General features: G+C 62.9%; 1 protein-coding gene across 7 annotated transcripts in view; it reads right to left on the bottom strand.

Moving 5' to 3' along the window:
• Positions 1–20,448, bottom strand: part of NAV1 (neuron navigator 1) — a 241,719-nt gene that overhangs the window by 94,815 nt on the left and 126,456 nt on the right. For all 7 annotated transcript variants that reach the window (XM_041759000.1, XM_041759010.1, XM_041759036.1 and 4 more), the window contains exon 5: positions 3,355–3,457. In XM_041759000.1, the coding sequence (XP_041614934.1) occupies positions 3,355–3,457 (103 nt within the window). The remainder of the gene's footprint in view (positions 1–3,354; positions 3,458–20,448) is intronic.

The raw sequence follows: 20,448 nt of genomic DNA, 5'->3' as shown, positions 1-20,448 counted from the left end.
TCGGTGAACACACCTATATCCTAGTCACTGCGGGAGTTAAGGTATGAGCAGGACGCTGATTTTTCTGTTCTTGTTTTTGGAATATTCCTTGAAAAAAAGAAAATCCTCCTATATCGTCTCTACCAAACCCTGAGAAAACAGGGTTGATCTTTTTTTTTTTTTTTTAAAGATTTTAATTATTTATTTGAAATCAAGAGAAAAAGAGAAAGAGAGAGAAAGCATAAGCAGAGGGGAGGGGCAGAGGGAGAGGGAGAAGCAGGCTCCCCTGACACGGGGCTCGATCCCAGGACCCCAAGATCATGACCCAAGCTAAAGGCAGCCCCTCACTGACTGAGCCCTCCCAGGTGCCCCCAAGGGTGGATTTTTTTGGTCAACGGAACTGGAAGAGCCAAAGGACCCCGGGCCGTGAGCAGGCTGGTGGTGCCTGCGGAAGTCCTGCGGACACGCCGGGGGAGCCCTGGCCGCGCAGGGCAATCTGTGACTGGCGCCTGAGCCCGGGCCTCCCTGACCTGGTGCACACCCACGTCCCCGCTCTGCGCCCACCGCTGTGCGGGGCGTGCGCTCCCGCGTCCACCGTGCCAGTTCGGTTTCTAATCCCGCGGGCCTCAGCGCGAAGGGACATTCCCTGGAGGAGACCGGGGCCTGTGCGCCGTCTGCCCGGCTCACCGCCGCGTGTCAGCGCCCTGCACGGGGCCCGGCGTGCACTCGGCCGCGTGGGCAAACCCACGACGGGCGTGCGAGTGGAAGGGCAGGGAAGTCTCGTCGTCAGACCCAGCGCGGGGAGGCACGCGGTGAGTGTGCAGTCAAGGCAAGCTGACCGAGACGATGAGATGAGGAGGGCAAAGGGAAGGAGGGGGACGATGGCCATGGCGACGGGGCACTGGAGAGCTCCGGGACAGCCCGCGACCCTCGGCCGGCTACACCGCGGCAATAAAATTAGTGCGCAGTGTGGGCCGTGTTGAGATCCAGATTCCTCAGTTCTATTCCGGGCCTACCCGGTTCGCTCTCTGCTCGGCGCGAAGGTGCCTCTTCCTCGGGTTTGCTGCTCTTTTTTATCCCCCCAGCACGGCTCCAGACATCTCTAAGCGGGGGAGGATCCTAGCTCCAAACTTCGGTTCTTGCCTTCCTTCCGTTTCTGAATCTGGCCCTTCAGCCTCGTGTGTGTGTGTGTGTGTGTGTGTGTGTGTGTGTGTGTGTCTCCCTCTCCCCCCCCCCCCCGTGTCTCTGTCTCTGGGGTGGGGAGAGCGGCGGGCCTGGAGCAGAGGGAGACTTTCATTTCCTCTCCAGCCCCAGCCCCCTGACCCAGCCGCTCTCCTTGCTGGGGAAACGAGCCAGCAGAAATAGAGGAAACAGGACAGAAATAAAGATTTCTGAAAAAGGAATTGAATCTAGAGCTAGCCTGTAAGTTCCAGAGTGAAAATAACCTGGCTGCGAGCGCTCCCTGGATGCGAAGCTTATTAGGAACAAAGCCTGTGTTTGTTCTGGGGCCTGGTGCCCAGCACGGTGCCTGGCACGGGTTCTAAGCTTGCCGGACACGGACGCCCCCTGCCCCATCAGCCTGGGGGACTCTGGCAAGGGACCCCCCACCTCCTCCCCAGCCTCGGTTGTTGCTTCTCTAACCCAGAGGATATGAAAAGAGCCAGGGCCGAGGGAAGGGCTGATGGATAGGAAGCACTGAAGAGCCAGAAAAACTCAGGGAATCGTGGTCTTGGCTATCAAAGTGTGGAACAGGAATAACATAAACCAAAGGCTAAGAGAGGAAGTGGCTCTGGGTCCACACAGTAAACAGCAAAACCAGCTTCGGGCTCTCGGTTCCTTTTCCATAAAGGGAGACAGAAACCAGAGGCCTGAGCCTCACCCCCTCAAACCAAGTCAGCTTTATGCAAAAGGTTTTCGGCCTCCCTCCCCTCTTCTCCACCCCAAACAGAAAGCAAACGGGGTCAGGCTGTCCTGCTTATTAACTGGCTGGCTGCTCCGAGTCAGTGGCACCAGGACACCGAAGCCGCTGCCTCTACCCTTCCCCTGTGGGTGAGTCACTTGGGGTGTGACCCCTCGGCAACTAAGCGCTTCCTGCCTTCTTTGGCTCAGAGCCGGGCTCCGACAACTTCCCTGGTTGGGGGAAGGAGGATCAAGATTGCATATGCCCTGGGCCCCCCAACGGGTGAGGCCAGCTGAGCCCGACCCCTGTCCCACTTGGGTCCTGCTCGGGGCTGTGAGGGATGGAGGCTAGAGACAGATGTAAGGGGCCTCCAGAAGCCCCACCGTGCACTGTCTTCCTCAGCCGTCCTTGAGCACACCCCTTTCAGCAGGCTGGGTCCCGCTGGCCTGAGCGCAGGTCACCCCACAGAGCAGAGGCTCTGATTTACCGTTTAGAATTACAATATTTCTGCCATCTGGGGGCAGAGGGCCGAGCATCCAACACGGAGGATGGGACTGGGCTGGGTGGAGTCATGGAAGCAGAAGAACTAGAGCCAAAGGGTGAAGGGGCTGAAGCCTGATTTGAGGTCCACTTCCTGCAATCCCACAGCGCACCAGGCCGCCTGACAGCTAGTGAGCTGCCTGTCACTGGAGGTATGTAAATGTAGCCTGGCCAGCGCCTGGCCACACACTTGGGCTCAGCAAAGCCCCCGTCCCCTGGTCCTTGTGTCCCAGCTCTGTTCTCATGCTCCAACCCCAGGAGATGGGGAGGAACCGAGCTGCAGGCCAACTGGACAGGCCGCCCCATCCCTCTCAGCCTTCCTGCTCCACACCCCCGTGATTTCCCAACCCGGGCTGTGTGCTCCCGCCCCTCTGCCCCCTGGCCCCCTGGAGCCTGGAGCATGAGCTCATCCGAGGAGCCAGCTGGGAGGTTCTGAGTCACGGAGCCACTCCAGGGGGAGGGCCGGGGCCGGGGGCGGGGTGCTGGGTGCTCACAGTGCAGGCCGCGGGCCGGAGGGGCACAGCCATGGCACCGATCTGGGTGGCGCGGGACCGGGCACTCAGGCTCCCTCGGCCGCTGGCTCAAGAGGCAAGAGGACACACGAGTGACGGCAGAGGGAACGGACGCTGGGTGTCGGGATGGGCACAGTTCTAGAACCCTCTAACCACAGACACTTCAGCACAGGAGAGGGGCAGCATCTGCAGCGCATAAGGAGACCAGGGTCTGGAGGGAAGTGGACACGGAAGGTCACACCCCAAGTCACATGGTGTCCCCCCCCCCCTTCAAACTCCTGTGCGTCATGAAATCTCCCGCCCGAGCTCGAGTGGACCCAGGCAAAGCCGACGCGCCCCCTCCTCTCCCCGGAGCGGGGTTGCCGCGGGGTCCGTGCCCCGCTCTCCAGAGTGGGAGCGAGCGAGCGGGCAGCTCGGACTCACCTGTGGGCCACCTGGGACCCCCGCAGGCTGGACATGGTCTCCTCCAGGTTCTGCCGAAGATCCAGGACATTCTGCACGGTCCGCTTTCTCTGGGACTCCGGGTCTGCAGGGAGAGGACAGCAGCCGGGTGAGCGAAGCTTCGGGAGAGCCGAGGTGTCAGGGCGCAGACGCGGAGCGTGTCCCCGGAGCCCACCCCGGCCACATGCGCCTCTCGCCCCAGGAGGGGTCTGTGTGGGGCGCACCTCCCGGACCCCCACCCCAGCACATTCTCTTCTGGCTTCATTTTTGGGAGGCCTTGCTTCTCCCAGCACGGGCCCCAGGCGAGGTCACCCGAGCGTCCACCCGAGCCCGGGTCCGCGGATGCGCGGCGTCTGCCCCTTTCCACGGCCTAACTACTCCCCCGGAGACGCGCTACCCACGGGCACTGGCCCGGCCTCGTGCAGCCGCCACGGGGGCCCGGGGACGCAGAGCCCGGCTCCCGGGGCGCGGCGGGCAGGTGGACGGCGGGAGGAGCCTTCCCGGGGGCGCGGCCTGAGTTCCCGAGCGCGGCCGCCACCCTCGGGAGCCTGACTGGTCAGGGTGGCCCGCTCCAGCCTTGGTTTCTCGGCCGACCATCACCACGGACAGCGGACAAGAGTCTACGCCAGCAGAGCCGCCCAGGGACCTCAGCCCGTCTCCTTCCCAGGGTGACAATAACGCCCAAAAGCCTAAGTAAGGGGTAGGGAGCACGAAGGACTCCGAGGCCCTCTCCATCCCTCTCTGGGTCCGTCCACGAAACCTTACGAGACACAGACGTCGCGCCAAGTACCCAAGAGGCCCTGCGGACACTGTCCTGCCCCCTGGTTTATCTTGGACTTGGGGATCCACAGTCACTGAATGGAATCGAATCCCCCAACGCCTCCCCGAGAGGCGACACACGGACAGTCGGGGCCTACAGGGGGGATGACGGCAAAGCGATGGAGAAGCCCCAACAGTCCTCACCCCTCTGTATCCCGAAGTCCTCTGTGGTGCTCCCCTGGCCGCGCCGCCCTCTGCCCCCCCCCGCCACAATGCCCAACGGCAGCGTGAGGTTCTTCTAGCTGCCAAGGGAACATCTCCGAGTCCCTTCAGGGGCACTTCTTCCCCCAGGACACTCTCAGGCCCGGGGCCGACGGGGTGCTGGGGAGGGCGGGCAGGAAGCCGGGGCACCGGGGCCGGGAGCCAGCTCCACGCCCAGACCCAGACCCAGGCACCTCCCCTCTCGTCCCTTCTCTCCCCGGGGGGCCCTGTGGGAGGTGCTGCTGCTGGTAGGGTTGCTCAGGGTCCACAGCTTGTGTCCGTCCTTGTGCTGGTTGGCAAGAAGGGACAAACGGCAGGCCTCCGTGTGTGGGCCTGCGCCCTGTCCCCAGCCGGCGTGGCTGCTGCGGCTGCCGATGCCTATGCATCCTGGCAGACGTCACCTTGTGCGCTGCTTTTAGCTGATGGAGGCAGAAAGTGTACACGTGGAGTTTGAAAGCTTGGTTCCCAAACGCCCGTGTCGGGGGCTAAAAACACGGTGCCACGATGTGGGTTTCTGGGCCAGGCCGAGTCCTTCTACGGGTTTGGCAGAGAGAAGGGAAAGGCATGCGTGCCCCTAGGGGGTGTGCAGTCCCACAGAGGAAGGTGACCAAGAGTTACTCAGACGCTTGTGCGTGTGCCAACCCCGTGCATGTATCAGCTAGTCGGATCCTGACAGCGCTTACGGGAGACTCGTGCTCCTGGCTCCATTTTACAGACGGGAAAACTAAGAGTCCAAGGGATGAACCACGTTGCCCAAGGCCGCACACCTGGCACGGAGCCCGTGGCACACTTGAGCCCAGCAAGGAACTCCTGTTTCTTGTGATGCGTCACAGGGCACCTCTGCTCGCTCCTATGAAGTGCAGGGACGGCACACAGCAGGTGCTCAACGAACGCTGCGAGAATACGTGGAAGCTACCACAAAAAAAACTGGTCAAGACATGCACTGTAAAAAGATCGGATGGGGCAGCCCCGGTGGCGCAGCGGTTTAGCGCCGCCTGCAGCCCAGGGCGTGATCCTGGAGACCCGGGATCGAGTCCCACATCGGGCTCCCTGCATGGAGCCTGCTTCTCCCTCTGCCTGTGTCTCTGCCTCTCTCTCTCTCTCTCTGTCGCTCATGAATAAAGAAAGAAGATCTTTAAAAAGTAAAAAATAAAAAGATCGGATGGGGCACCCGGGTTGGCTTAGCTGCATGAGCATCTGACTTCACGGTCTTGGGGTTAGGCCCCCACATCAGGCTCCGCACTGGGCATGGAGTCCGCTTGGGGTTCTCCCTCCCTCCCTCTCCTCTGCCTCTCCCCCTGCTTGCATACAGTCTCTCTAAAATAAATAAAATTAAAAAAAAAAGAATGGATGGATATATGTCCCTGTAGGAAGATGTCTAGTTTTTTTTTTTTAAGGAAAATTAGGGACACCTGGGTGTCTCCACAGTGGAGTGTCGGCCTCTGGCTCAGGGCGTGACCCCGGGGTCCTGGGATCGAGTCCCACGTCGGGCTCCCTGCATGGAGCCTGCTTCTCCCTCTGCCTGTGTCTCTGCCTCTCTCTCTGTGTCTCTCATGAATGAATAAATAAAATGTTTAAAAATAAAATAAAAAGGGAAATTACTTAATCCACATGGCAGCCAGCCCCAGGAGGGCCGCTCTATAGCTCCTAATGCCCTGGGGCATGGGGCACGTTATGGGCATTTGGCTCTTAATGCTCTAGGATGACAGAAAAAGCGACACTTCCTGCCCTCATTGCACTGATCACAGAGCCGTCCCCCCACCCCTGGACCCCTCCAAGACTGCCCTAAGCCTCTGCCTCCTTCCCAGGGCAGCAGAGTGGGGCGGGGATACCCCCAAAGCCTCACAGACTTGCCCAAACTTAGAGCCGCCGGAGTCCTTGGCGACAGCCCAGCACAACGTGGTCACAGGAGAGCAGGGAGGCTGAGGTCCGGGGGCTGGGGGCGGGGGGGGGGGGCTGGGGGCCACGGGGAGGCGGTACTGGGTAGCACCAGGCCGGCCTCCCCCAGGGCAGGAGCCAGGCCTGCCCTCTGCTCCCGTGTGCCCCAGCACTGCCCCCTCGTGGTCACCCTGCGCACGCACCCGCCTCCCCGAGGCCCCGGAGAAGCCTGGCCCAGCACCCGGGCGGCGGGCGCCCTGTTGGCGGTGGCCAAGGGTGGCCAAGGGGGCCCCGGAGCTGAAGAGGCTGCGGAGACGCGGCCAGCCCTGGGCAGCCCGACACTCGCACCTGTGACCCCTTCGCGGGCTTAACTCGGAGAGACGGATAGAGTCGCACTTGCAGAAGAATCCGCCCGGCCCGTCCCCCTTCCCCACGCCTGACGCTCCCTCCATCCACCTCGACCGACCCCAACCCGGACCCAGCTTTGACCCTTCCTCAGTCTCCCGCAGGGATCGGGATGGGGTGAAGGCACGCGAGGCACACGCCGCTCTGTGCCGAGAACCCCAGAGCTTGGCGGCTTGTCTTACGTGCCTCCGTCGAAGTGGGGTCTGGGCGCGGGGTAGGCCTAGGGGACATAAGAGAGCACAGGCACGGCGTCCCACCGTGTGGGACACGCTCAGGGCGCTCCCAGCCTCATGCCCTCGTGGCATTTCCATGCGGGTGACAACAGGTCTTCCCCGGGCCGACTCAGCCAGGGTCCCGCCCCCAGCAGGACGCCCCTCCGTCCGCGTGCCTTGCTCTTAGTCCCTGTACAACAGTGTCCAGCTGCGAGAACAGTGTGTGGGTGTGAGTGTGAGTGTGAGGCAGAAGCAGGCTGGACAAAGGCCGGGGGCTCCTGCGGCCCGGGGTCGAGGTCTGAGGGGGGCTCATGAGGTTGTCCTGGGCCGCTGCTCCGCGTCGCGCCCTGCAAACGGGGCAACCAGGGCGGGCGTGTGATCCTGGGGCTCAGAGGACGGCAGGGCCTCCCCACGGGAATGCCGGCTGCTGCGAGCATCAGCAGCCTCCCGGTGGGCACTGGGCCCTGCAAGCCAGGTTGGGGTTCCTGCACCCTGCGCCCGTATACGAGACCGCAGAGGGCATGCTGTGGGTCACGCGTCTTGGGGCGGAAGGACTGGAATCAAATAAACCCGACACACAGGCGCTCACGTGCAGGCACACACGCGGAATGTGTGTGCAGGGCAGGCCTGACCCTGAGCACCTTCCCGCCCATGTGACCCCGAGGCTCCTGTTCTCGGCGCTCCCGGACGGCGCCTCGGAATCCGCATCCCTCCGGACACATACGCACCCCCGCCGGCGGCTGGGCCTGCGGCTGGCGGGAACCGTCCCGTTAGGACCGCACGTGTGCAGTCTGCAGTCCTGCCGACGGACGGACACGCTCCGAGGGGCTTGTGGGGCCCGTGCCCCACTGTGGGGGAGGACGGGAAGAGACGAAGGCAGCTGCACACGGGCCATTCAATCTGGAAAAGGGCCGGCACGCGGGGAGGAGGCACCGTGCAAGATCGGGAAAACGAGCCGCTCCAGGAAGGCGGGACTATGAACCAACCGAAGGGAGACACGAGGGCAAGAGTGGACAGGCTGGTGTAGTAGCAAGGACACGGCTCTTCGTGTCGGAAAGACCTGGGTTCAGGTCCACGCTGCCCTTTTCCAGTGCGTCTGCTCCAGAACAGGGCGCCGCGGCTGGCTGCAGTCTCCCCACCTGTAGAACGGGAGGGTAACGGCGCCCCCGCCCCGGCGTGCCGGTGTGGTTCACGTAAAGTGCTCTGCACGGTGCCTGGCGCGTAGTAGGCGCTCTGTAAAGGGTCGCTCTCATTCGGCGGAAGGAAGGTGCGAGGCGGCGGGTGAGCAAAGGGCGCACAGGTGGGTGGTGCCGGCCCCCCGGGGTGTAGCCTGGTGGACCTCCATCCTCGTCTGGGCCCCCGCTCTGGCTGGGGGAGCCCTCGTCCTTGGAGGGAGGGCGTGCAGGGCGTGGAACAGACCTCATCCCCGAGTCTCTGGGCCTGCGGACAGCCCTGCACCGTCGCGATGCTCCGTCTTCAATCCTGCTTCCCCCCGGAACCCGGCTCGGCCGTGGGAGAGGCTGGGCCCCCGGGGCCTTCCCTGCCCATCGGCCTGCAACCTGCTGTAGTCACGGATGGGCCTCCAACGCGGAGTAAGGGCCCCACGAGGTGTAGGGAGGACGAAGGACCCCAGGGGATCCATCGCCCAGCAGTCAAGGTTACCTAAGTTCTGTACGATTTTAATTATTAGCTGACAATTAAGTAAACTGCGATAACTCACCGCTGCAATCTTAATTACTCCCCCCCAGTGTTTCAGAAACCCAGGCCAGAGGCCGCAGAGGCCCGCGGAGGCCCACGTTCGTGGCTGGGCTCAGTGAGAGGCAACAGGAGAAACGGGAGGGACTCAAGGGGAAGGCATTTCCGAGCTCGGAGGAACACCCGCCCTCCTTCTATGGGGGGAGACACAAGCCTGCCCGGGGGCCCACAGAGGGGAAAGGCCCACGGCTCTGTCCTTGAGCATGTGACGTTTGCTTTCGGCTCAGCTCAGGACATCAGGGGCATGAGGCCAAGCCCTGTGGGGGCTCCAGGCCCCGCGAATAAGAGTCTCCCCCGCTCCCTCTGCGCCTCCCCCTGCTTCGCACGCTGGCTCTCAAGGTCAATAAATAAATCTTCACAATGAACAAACAACGTCAGTCACCGTTTGGGATGGTCTGGGAATGGGTCCACTTAGATACGGGCCTGACTCGGCGACCTGCGGAAGGAGGAGTCCATCAGGCTTCTCTCTCTCCCTCTCGGTCTCTCTCCGGACCCTAGTAGACCCCAAGAGTGGGGTCCAAGTCCTCTCCAGACTCTGAAATCCGTCAGTCTGGGCTCCTAGTACACCCGGGCCAAACGCCATCGGAACAAAAGCTGCCGCAGACACGGACACGCCGGCCCTCGCCGGTGGGCCGCCTCCCCGTGACGTCTGGGACACCGGCCACAAAGGATGCTCGGGACAACACAACCGGCATCCGTGGCTGACGTGCTGCGTTTCCAACGTTCGTGTGGCTCCTGTCCTCCAGCACACACGCCTCCGAAGTCCAGCCAGGCGAGGCGGTGGCCCTGGGATCGGGACCCCTCCGGGCTGTCCTCAGCGCCCCGGGTCTCCAGGCCCTGCGCAGGGGTGGTGCTCCGCGGGTTCTGCAGGTCCTCGCAGCCCGCAGTCGGCGGCTGGGCCCCTACCTTGAGGCCTGCGGCGTGGCTGCGGCGGGACAGACACTGGGCAGCTGAGCCAGCGCCCGCGGGCCGAGCTCAGGCGGAGCAGGAGACTTCTCCCGGCAACCCCGTCTCGGCCCTCCGCCCCGGCCTCGCCCCCCGAGGCCCTAGAAGGGGCAGGGGTGGGCCTCCGTGCAACAGGCACCCCTGCCATGGAGCACGCGGGCGACGTTTCATTCTATTCCCGACCCGTCATTTCACTCATCCCCCCACGTAAGTCACAATATTGCCAGAGGCGGTTGTCGCAGAACCACGCAGCGCGACAAATCTCACACGTTGAGTTCCTGTGGGTTCCCGCGCCCCGAGGGGCTCCCGGGAGCTGCATCCTTGTCCCGGAGGGTCCTCAATGCCCCAACGAGCATGTGAACCACGTTGCCGCCAAGTGCCGGGGACCCCTCAACGGGGCACTGCGCGGGCCACACACCTGGAGAGAGCCAGGACCAGAACGTCCCGGCCGCGCGGACGTGAGGCAAGGCACGGCCAACGGGCGTGGAGCAGAGCCTGGCGGGGAGGGCAAGCGCGGTGGCCCCTGGCCTGCGGTCACCGGCAGCTCTCATCCTGCTCGCGTCAGAGGGCTTGGAGCAGGGACCTTCCCGGGTCTCTACGGGGCGCTGGGCCGCGGGGAGGGCAAGGCGGGGGACCGGGGGACGGGCGGGAAGGCAGGGCGACTTCGGCTTCGCTCTTCCACACTCGGATAAATGACTTCCCCTGTCTGGGCCTCAGTGTCCCTATCTCTTAAATAAGGGAGTTGGGTCCCTGGGTGGCTCAAGCACCAGACTCTTGATTTCGGCTCGGGTCGTGATCTCAGGGTCGTGAGATCGAGCCCCGCGTGGGCTCCGCTCTTCCTCGCCCCCTGCCCCTCCCCCACTTGCACAGGTGTTTTCTAAGTAAATCCAACCTTCTTTTATTTTATTATTATTATTTTTTAATACAACCTTCTTTGTAAAGAGAGAGCAAGTGGGGGCGGGGAGCAGAGCTCGGGGCCCCGCCAAGGGCTCCGCGACCCCAGCTCACGACCTGAGCTGAAGCCCAGTCGGACACTCCGCCCGGAGGTGGCGTTCTGAGGAATTCCCACGTCACCAGAACATCACGCCCGTCACCACACGGGGGTCCCGACGCCAGGCGCCCGGCTGTGTCCTGGGCCTCAGACCGAGTGCACTCCCTGGACGCCATCCCCCGTCCTGGGGAACGCCCGCTCCTGCACCTCCGGGCTTCCTGGGAGAGGGGAGCACAGCAGAGCCCTCGCGTCCCTGCGGGTCCCTCCAGGGAGCACAGCAGAGCCTCGGCCGGGCGGGGTCGCCGCCGCTGGGAGGGCCACAAGGGGGCGCCGCCGGTCCTCGGTGACCTGGGGCGGCCCGGACTGCCGGCCGGGGCTGCGGAGCTCGCAGGCGGCGCCAGGAGGGCCTTTCCCCTGCACCAGCCAGACCTGCCTCCTGCCTCCTGCCTCCTGTCCCCCCCGCGGCCACATCCTCCCCTGACCCCGGGCCCAGTGCGGCCTGTGCGATCACCCTTGCAGAAGGGCCACGACTTTGCAGCACGCACATGGGGGAGCGTGTCCTGCCCGTGGGGACAGGGAGCGGCACCTGGCTTCTGGGGTGAGCCAATCAGCCCTGGGCCTGGGGGTGGGGGCTCCAGGGACCCGTGGGCTCCACCTGGCGAGCTCAGGTCCAGGGCCAACGTCTCGGAGGGACTCCAGCTGGACTGTCTGCTCTGCTGCCCAGCGGACCAAGTGGCCTGTGGGGAGCGGGTGGGGGTCCCTGGGGGGCTCACTTCACTCCACGGGTGGGCAGCAGCCTCTCTGCATGCAGCAGGAGGGAGGGAGGCTCCCCAGGCCAGGCCAGCTGGGCCTCGCTCAGAGGCGGCCCCGGGATGAGCATCAGAGCTCATCCAGGAGAAGCGACGCCCACAGCCACTTCCATGGCCCATGCCCCCTCTGCTTTAGGTAAGGGCTGCCGGGGCAGTGGACGCGGAGGGCCGTGGGCCCAGGGGGAGGGGTGCTGCTCAGCTCCCCCGTCCTCTCCCCGTCCCCCCCATTCCATGTGCCTCTATGTTAGGCTGCAGGACCAGAGCGAGGAGCCACGTTCCTGCTGCCCAGCGTGCCTCAAGGTCCCTGGCCATGTCGTCCATTAGCGCCGCGGCCCGGGGCCCCCGTGTGGCACCTGCTGCAGGGAGCTGGGAGCACGTTACAGCCGCAGCTCACGCAGCAGAGAGGTCGTCCACAGGCCACGCAGGGAGGGGACAGGACGCACGGGACCCGGCCGGGGGCCAGCTGTGCACAGTCGTTGAAAGACGTCCAGCGGTTCCCGACCGTGGGCCGGTGACACCAGTCCCGGCGCCCTCTTCAACCGCCCGCGTGCCAGGCCCTGCTCTAGAAGCTTTAGGCGTATCAGCCCATTTAATCTTCACAAGGCCCCCGCGAAGCAGCCCAGTTATTATCCCAGTTTTACTGTTGAGAAAACTGGAGCCCAGAGAGGTTAATGAAGTGAAGCTTCCTAGGGCGACGTGGCAGCGAGTGGCGAACCAGAGCTGGGCACAGACCGCCCGACGTTAGAGCTACGCCGGCCAGCACGGCGGCCGCCGGCCACAGAGGGCTCCCTAACCGCACAGACACATGGAGATACAGCCCCCAGGACGGACGCTCACCCTTCTAGAGTACTACGCGGTGGCCCTTAGCCCATTTGCAAAGCCTCGTACCCATCACCACCGTCTAACTCCAGAATACTTGGATTACCCCCAAAAGAAGCTCCGTGCCCTCAGCAGTCCCTCACCACTGTCCCCTTGCCCAGCCCCTGGCAACCACCAACCTCTACTTTCCGTCTCTACAGATTTGTCCATTGTAGACATCTCCTGGATGCACAATCGTGACTCTTGGCCTTCTGTGACTGGCTTCCTGGTGCGACGCTTTCTTTCTTTCTTTTTTTTTTTAAAGATTTTATTTATTCATGAGAGGCACAGAGAGAGCGAGACACAGGCAGAGGGAGAAGCAGGCTCCATGCAGGGAGCCTGACACGGGACTCGATCCCGGGATTCCAGGATCATGCCCTGGGCCAAAGGCAGGTGCTCAACCGCTGAGCCACCATTTCGATGTCCATTCACGCTCTAGCAAATACCGCTACGTCATTCCTTTTCGTGGCTGAATAATTTTCTACTGCGTGGACATAACGTGCTTGATCTATCCATCCGTCATCTGATGGGCACTTGGGCCATTTCCACTTTTTGCCTATTTTATGAACAAAGCTACTATGAACATCCACATACGAGCCTTTATATGGACACACGTCTTCATTTCTCTGGGTCAAACGCCCAGGAGTGCGACATTGGGGCACGTACGGCAACTCGGTGTTTAACGTTTGGAGGAGCTGCCACAGTTTTCCAAAGTGGCTGCCTTGAGGCTCTGTGGAGCGTGCCACACTTCATCTTTCATCTTGGGTTGTGAGTTTGAGCCTCACACTGGGTGTAGAGATTACTTTAAAAAAATAATAATAAAATAAAAAATAAAATAAAATAAAATAAAGAGGTTACTTAAAAATTAAATCCTGAGGGACGCCTGGGTGGCTCAGCCATAGAGCATCTGCCTTTGATTCAGGACGTGACCCTGGGGTCCCGGGACTGAGTCCCGTGTCGGGCTCCCTGCATGGAGCCTGCTTCTCCCTCTGCCTGTGTCTCTGCCTCTCTCCGTGTCTCTCGTGAATAAATAAAATCTTAAAAAAAAAATTAAATCCTGAAACAAAAACAAAACCCCAAAAGCCAAAGATCCCCAAGTGGCTGCTCCATTGCACCTTCCCACCAAGAGTGTGTGAGGCTCTGACCCCTCTACCTGGTCTCCAGCACGTGTTAGTGTCTGTTTTGTCGCGTTTCTTTAACGGCCATCCAGGCGGGTGTGTAGCGCATCTACCGTTGTGATTCAATCGGCATTTCCCTAACGACTAATGACGCTGAGCATCTTCTATATTTAAATCAATTACAATAAAATTAGACTTAAAATTCAGTCCGTCACTTGCCCCAGCCACACTTCAAGTGCTCAACGGCCACATCATCACACGCGGGCTCGTAAGCTGTAGACAGAGACCGTGCCCACCGCCTCAGAGCGACCTACGGGACGGCACCGCCAGAGCCCGGCGGGCTCAGTCGGGACTAAGGTCACCGGCTGTTCCTAGGAGGGGTTTGCCTCGATGGACGTTCAAGTCTAGCGTCTCCACTTCACCGGTGGGGTCCATCCTGAGGTTTGCGGGGCCCTGTCGCCGCAGAGCAGATGGCATCACGCAGAGACCCGCCCGAGCGCAGGCGAGGATCAGCAGCAAAGGGGAGGTCGTGCTTTAGCTCCGTGCTTTTGTCACTTTGCATCTCGATGACGTCACCTCTTTCCCCAGGACCTACCAACGGCCAAGCAACAAGAGGCAGGGACTCTGAAGATACTGCTCTTTGGACGGGAGACCTGCCCGGGTCGTGCCTCCGCCTGCACCAGAACCCGGGCTTTGGCGCCTCCCGACCCTCCGGCCCAGACCCCGCGGTCCCGTCCGTCCCCGTCCGCCGTAGCGAGGCCCACCGCCTGAGTCCCCTGGAGGCGGCTGCACTTCCGGGAGGGGACGAGTCCCATCGCCAGGCTGCCGCTGCTAGGCCGCACCTCCGGGCCCCGAGAAGCCGCTGCCTTCCGCCTCAGCCATCCACGCAGGGCCTGCCCGCCGGGAGCCCACGGCTAAGGGGCCGGCGTGTGCAAGCCGTGGTCGGGCATTGTCATCGGTGCCCAGGGGCCCTGCTGGTTGCTGGGGACAGATTAGAAAATGGTGAAGCGGGGGTGGGGGCAGGGAATCAGAGAGGGCCTCCTGGAAGAGACGGCCAGAGATCTGAAACCAAAGGGAAGGAGTGAGCCTGACCGCGGGCCAGAGCAAGCCCCTAGGTTGGGCACAGACACAGCTTTACCGGCAGCAGCCTGTGACCTTGGGCAAGGTACTGAATCCCTGGGCCTCAGTACTCGTACCTGTAGGGTGAACTAATGGCACACGCCGCCCAGAGCTCCTGGCCAGACCTCCCGTCTTTCTCCCCCACGAGGTCGTGGCCGTGGGTAGGCAGACACTCGGCAAACTCACCCGGTGTCTGCGCACAACACCCCAAGCACGGGGCACGCTGCCCTCGCTGGTTTAAACAACACGATGGGAGAGGGGTGGGGGCTTGGGGTGTGGGTGGCACGTGGTGGGAGACACAGCAGAAGCACAGGGTAACTGGTGTGCCCGTGCAAGGTGTGGCCAGCGTGGGTAGGTGCCGTGTGGGCGGCCCCCGCTGCAAGGGTAGGTGTCCATGCCCTCACACATCAGAGCTGGCGGGAGCCTCATAGGCTGTTGAACCAGAATAAGAAACTGAGGCCCAGTGGAGTGTGGAGTGGCCAAGGTGGCACAGCTTGCCCGTTTCAGAGCTGGGCTGGGGCTGGAGGAGGTGGGGGTCGGGCTTCAAGGAGACTCCTTGGCTCCCACGCGGTTGGGGACAGCGTGTAGGTGATGCAGGGCCTGCAGGGCCACCCCAGAAGGGGGAGGTCCCCTTCCTCAGCCCCAGCTCCGCCTGCAGAGCATCTGCTCCCACATCAAAGAGCTGTCGCCATCGTCAGCCCCGCCTAGCTGCCTCCCTGGAGGATTCACATTTCTGGAAAAGCCTCCTATGTCACCGATCCTCTCGACCCTCTGCTGCCCACCCCTGGGGACCCTCGGGCTCAGCCCATCTGCCACGAACACGGCTCCCCACCTTCAGGATGGTTCCACTACCCACCGGAAGGACCAGGCCCGCACACAGGGCCATGGCCCGCCCCCCTCCCAGGGCTTGGGCACACCCCGGAGCACGGAGGAATGAGGTTAGATTTGAGGACTTCCCATTAAGAAGGCGGAGCAATCCTGCCCTGGAACTTAATAAGATCTGCTGAGGACTTATTAAACAGCAGGCACGTTCTCCGAGGCAGCGGGGGAAGGGAGGGAACAGTGTCCCCTCAGTACTTCCTCCGTACGCAGCACGATGCTAGACACTGTGCCCAGCAGCCCCCCTGCCCCACCGCTTCGGCCGCCCCCGATCCCGAAGCCAGGAGCCTCCGGAGCATGTGCGAAGGCCCGGAGCGGCCTCACGCTGTGCCACAGCGCCCGGCGTCATCCCCTCCCTCGCGTGGTCACGTGGGCATTCTACCTTGTGGCATCATCATCACAAGGGGGGGAGGGCGGCGTGAGAGGGGACCCTGAGAGCTTCTACGGCAGCGTAGGGTTAGAACTGTTCTATTTTACTAGAAGTTACCGCTCTTCATCTCTTACTGCCCCCGATTTAGAGACTGAACTTCATCCGAGGTTACGTCTGTATCGGGAAAAACCCCTGTAGACACGGGGGTGGTAGATGCCGCGGCTGCAGGCATCACGGCGGGGAGGGGGGCCCTGGATCACGTCTCCTGTGGATAAGGGGCCGTGACTACACACTTTGTGCTTTGACACAACAGCCACGAGGGGGGTTAAGTACAATTAGCCCCGTCTCCTAGCTGTTTGGCTCGGGGAGGCCGGTTCCCTTCCTACGGTCCACGGCTGGGCCGGCATCCGTGGTGCAGCAAGAATGTGAATCCACGTCAGCCTCTGAAGTCCGTGTTTTTCCCAAAATACATGATAAATGACAACAAAGACAGCATCACTCGACCCCAGGAGGCCCTCCCCGCCCCACAGGCTGGACCTGCACTCCCTGCACCAACAGGAAGAGGCCTGTCCTTCACGCCACGGAATGAATGAGCTGCGGGGCTGCCAGCAGACGGGGGTGGTGGGCCGCCGGCCAGGTCAGCGCTTCTCCACCTCCAAGACTCGGGGCTGCCGGCCAGTCCCGGCCTTGCTGGCAGTCGCTGCTCCTGCCCGACACTTCCTCGAGCGAGTCCTTTCTCCCCACTGGGCTTTGTCCCAGCTCTGGAACCTGCAGATCTTCTGGCCTCGGAAGAACCTTCCTAGAGCATCTGGCAGGCAGGTTGTGCGGCCTGCTTGCCAAGACCCATGGCTACGCTCGGCTGCTTAATCAGATCACTCAGGAGCCTCCTCCTCCGGGTCCAATTCCAGCGCAGGAGCCTGGGAACCAGCTGTGGCCAAAAGCTGGGCTCCAGCACCACCCCCTCCTCCCGGCCTCCCGCCCTCTCCTTCATGGGGAACATGTGTGGGGGACTGGAGGCTCCCAGCCCACCTCCTCCCGACCCTGGCCTGCCCCCGCTCCCTGGCCTCTCACTGGACAAGCCAAGGGGACCCCATGCCTCTGGAAGGGAGGTGCTTTCAGAGCTCGAGCACCAGGCTGGAAGCCAAGGCCCTGGGTCCCAGTCCCAGCACCTTCTGGCACCTGGGAGCAAGCTGCTCAGCCCTTCTGGGCCTCAGTTTCCCCTTCTGAGAGGAAAAAAAAATTAACCCCATTCCCACACTGGTGAAGGTGGGGAAAAGGATGTGAAAAGAGACAGGAAGTGAGCAGGAGCCTGGTTCTGTTCTGGGCATGCTTCCCCAGAAGGTCCTGCAGGGCGAGGGTGGGGGTGCAAGGGTTGGGGTCACTCTGGAGAGCCTTGGACCCATACCGAAGTGAAGCCCAGGGAGGGGCAGGAAGAAGCACCCAGGCTCGACCCTCACCCAAGCCCACCAGGGTCTGCTTATAGCCCGTGTGTCTTGGGCCCCGGCGGCAGCCGCCAACAACTACGGACCGGGCACTGTTTGGATGGAGCCGAATTCCCAGGAAAAAGCCTGCAGCAGGTCCTTGGGGCTGGAGGGAGGGGAGGCACGGTCCGTAGGCTGCCCCCACTCTGGGCGCAGGGGCGGCCGGGGGCCTGCGTGTGAGCCCCTGGAGAGGAGGTGCTGCAAGAACCCCTGGGGGTGCACGGGGAGCCAGTGGCCCTTCGCTGCTCATCCTCCTCCCTGGTGCAAGGAAATGCTCTGAACCCACAGCAGCTCCATCCCGGTGGGGGAGACTGGCCCGCGGTGGGGTTGGGGGAGATTTAGGACTGGGTCCAGGCCAGGCTTCCAGGGACAGTGGACAAGAAAAATGAATACTTAGGGCCCGGCTGGCCTGGACTCTTGGAAACCCACAGACTCCTTCCTTTGGCAGAATTGATCTCTGCCCCTGACCGGACACAAGGAGGCAAGACGAACATTGATTAGATGCCTGCTGTGTGCCAGGCCCTTCACATTCCTAGTCATTTGAGACCCTAATACCGCCCCCCGCCGTGAAGCACGCACTCGGAGCACCCACTGGGCAGCTGTAGCGACCGAGGAGCAATCTGCCCTTGACCTCAGCTGCGGAGCCGCAGGGTTCAGAGCAGAGCCCACCTTCTGGACCCCACCTCCAGTGCTCAGCTCATCCCGGTGAGTCGGGGCGCCTCACTCATCACAGATTTCCAATGAGGAAGCAGCCGAACAGGCCAGAACCCGGAGATAAGCAGCCTCGCTCCACAGGACTCCCCTGATCAGCTTCTGGTATCTGTCAACGGGATGCAGCTCTTGTCAGGGACATGCTGCCGCCCTGAGGTCACCCCAGGACCCGAAGTCAGGCTCATGCTGTCGCTGCAGCAGCCAGGGCCAGGTTGGGGTGGGGAGTGGGGGGTGGGGGGTGGTCCAACCTGTGACCTCCCTGCAAAGGATCCCCAGCCGGGCTCGGCTCGGGAGGCCCCGGCAGCTGTGACCCCTGCCCCACCCTCCCAGGGGTCATCTATCTTTAATGAGACAGAGGACGCCAAGGGGGCACCCCAGCCTCAGAAGAGGCTCGGAGAAGAGATGGGGAATCTGCTGCATGTGCCTAGTTCCAGCTCCACTCAGCAGCCAGCTGGTGGTTGACAAAGGGGGTCCTCAGGCCCTCGAGGTTCCCCGGCCACTGCTCCCACTCCCCCGTACGTGGAGCAGCCCCTGGGGACCCAGCCCTAACTGGGTGAGCCTCAGGGAGGATTCGGGGCTGCACTCTCCTCTCCTCCAGCTGCGTACTCCTGTGGACAGGACAGGCGGTTGCCATGGGAACAGCCAGCCAAGGCTGTGCTGCTGGGGACAGGGGGACAGGGGTGAGTGGACCAGAAGCACAGGCGCGAGGGGATGTGACTGAAGTGATGTCTGTGCCTGTCCCTTCCCCCACCAGGAAGCCAAGCTGGGGGTCACACCAGGGAGAGGATTTTGTACAGGGGGGTCCAAGCCCGGGCTGCAGGCTGGGAGATGGCCCGGGTGGCTTCAGACAGGCCCGTCCCCCGGGCCTCAGTCCGCGGAGTCCGGGGGCTCACATCCACGCCACTGCTTTCAAGGCCCTCGATCACGATCGCTTGGCCTTGATCTTCACTACTTCTCCCCTGCACTGGTTCAGGCTGACCCTCTGCTGCCTCCTGTCATGGCGCCAAGTGCTGCCAGTTAGAGGGGCCGTCCCCACGGGGGTGACTCGCACCCAGGCTTCAATGTCCACCCCAAGAAGCCTTCCCAGCCCATCCCAGCCATCCCAGCGATTGCTTCTTTAAACTACACCTGGTGCCTGGGCCACGCTTGCCAAAGCCCCGTCCTACCTTGGCGATAACGGCTGCCGGTGCATGCTGGTCCTCCTGCCCCCCCACCAGCCACGACACTTGTCATGGAAGCTCGCCTCGACCCCAAAGGCCCTGGACAGCACACATCAGGTGTCCAGGAAGCATCTGATGGAGTGAGCAACTGTGTGCCTGCAGGGTGCGGCCTGGCCCCCTCCCTGGCCCTGTGTGAGGGTCCCCACTGGACCTGCAACAGGCCTCTGTCCCCAGGCTTCTGGACTCGTCTATCTGCCTCTGGGGAGGCAGCACCTGGATGCAGCAGGTCCTCAGCGGGAGCCGGGGGGGGCACACAGTCAGCTCCCCCCCCACCAGCAGAACGGACCTGCCCCACCTGCCTGCCTCCTGCTGGGCTCGGGTTCAGCGATGGGGGGGGGCACCCCGTAGAGCCTCACCTCTCCCAGCCCTGCCCTCTCGCCCCCTTCCCACCTCCCCGGCCTGCGGCCTGCCCCTAGGTACCCCCGGAGCCCAGTTGTCCACATGGACCTGCCTTCCTCCTTCCCACGGGCTTGGCCTGGAAGCAGCTCCCCGACCCGCAGACCCTGATACAGGTTTCCCCACCCATCTGAGGCCGCCCCAGCCCTGGACCCACGGCCACGGGGTCTCCAAGATGCACGCACATACTCAGCTGCGCACCGGCTCTGCCCACATGCTGGATAAAACGAGATAACGGCCAGACTCCCGGGACCCCGCGCCCCACCGTCCAGCTCCCAGCACGCTTTCCCTAAAGGCTGCAGCGAGTCACACAGCCAGCGCTTGGGGGGCTCCCCTGGGCTCCCGGGCTGCCTGCACACACAGGACCCAGGCAAGGCTGGCGGTGCTGCAGCTGCCTGGAGCCCAGCAGGGCCTCCCTGCCTCCCTACCTCTCTGTTCTCCCTGCTTCCCTGTCCTCCCTGTCTCCCTGCCTCCTAGTCCTCCCTGCCTCCCCGTCCTCCTGTCCTCCCTGCCTCCCTGTCTTCCTGCCTCCCGGCCAAGCACCCACGTCTCCGGCTGGGTCTCCAGTGCCCTAACCCAGGCTCATGAAACGTGTGTGAATGCGCGAACAAATGGTCAAGTGGCAGGAAGAAGAAAGGGCCCAGTCACAGAGCGGCTCTGGGCTGCCAAGCAGCGGGGAGGGGTGGAGCAGGGGAGCTACCCCTGGAGAGCGCAGGGCCTCCGGCCTGGGCTGCTGTGCTCCCTCGGGCTGGCTTCTGGCAGACCACGGCCCCCAGCTCGGTGAGAGGCCCCGGCCCCCAGCCAGCGAGGGAAAGGACCCGGGGACCCCCAGGGCTCCGACTCCAAAGGACCGTAGTGACTTTGGGAGGGAGGCCCGTATGCAAACACGATCCAAAGTCCGGTCCGGGC

Source organism: Vulpes lagopus, chromosome 1, assembly GCF_018345385.1.
Source record: "Vulpes lagopus strain Blue_001 chromosome 1, ASM1834538v1, whole genome shotgun sequence".
Taxonomy (NCBI): Eukaryota; Metazoa; Chordata; class Mammalia; order Carnivora; family Canidae; genus Vulpes; species Vulpes lagopus.
The sequence above is the reverse complement of the archived record's forward strand: the minus strand, read 5'-3'. Positions and strand labels throughout refer to the sequence as shown.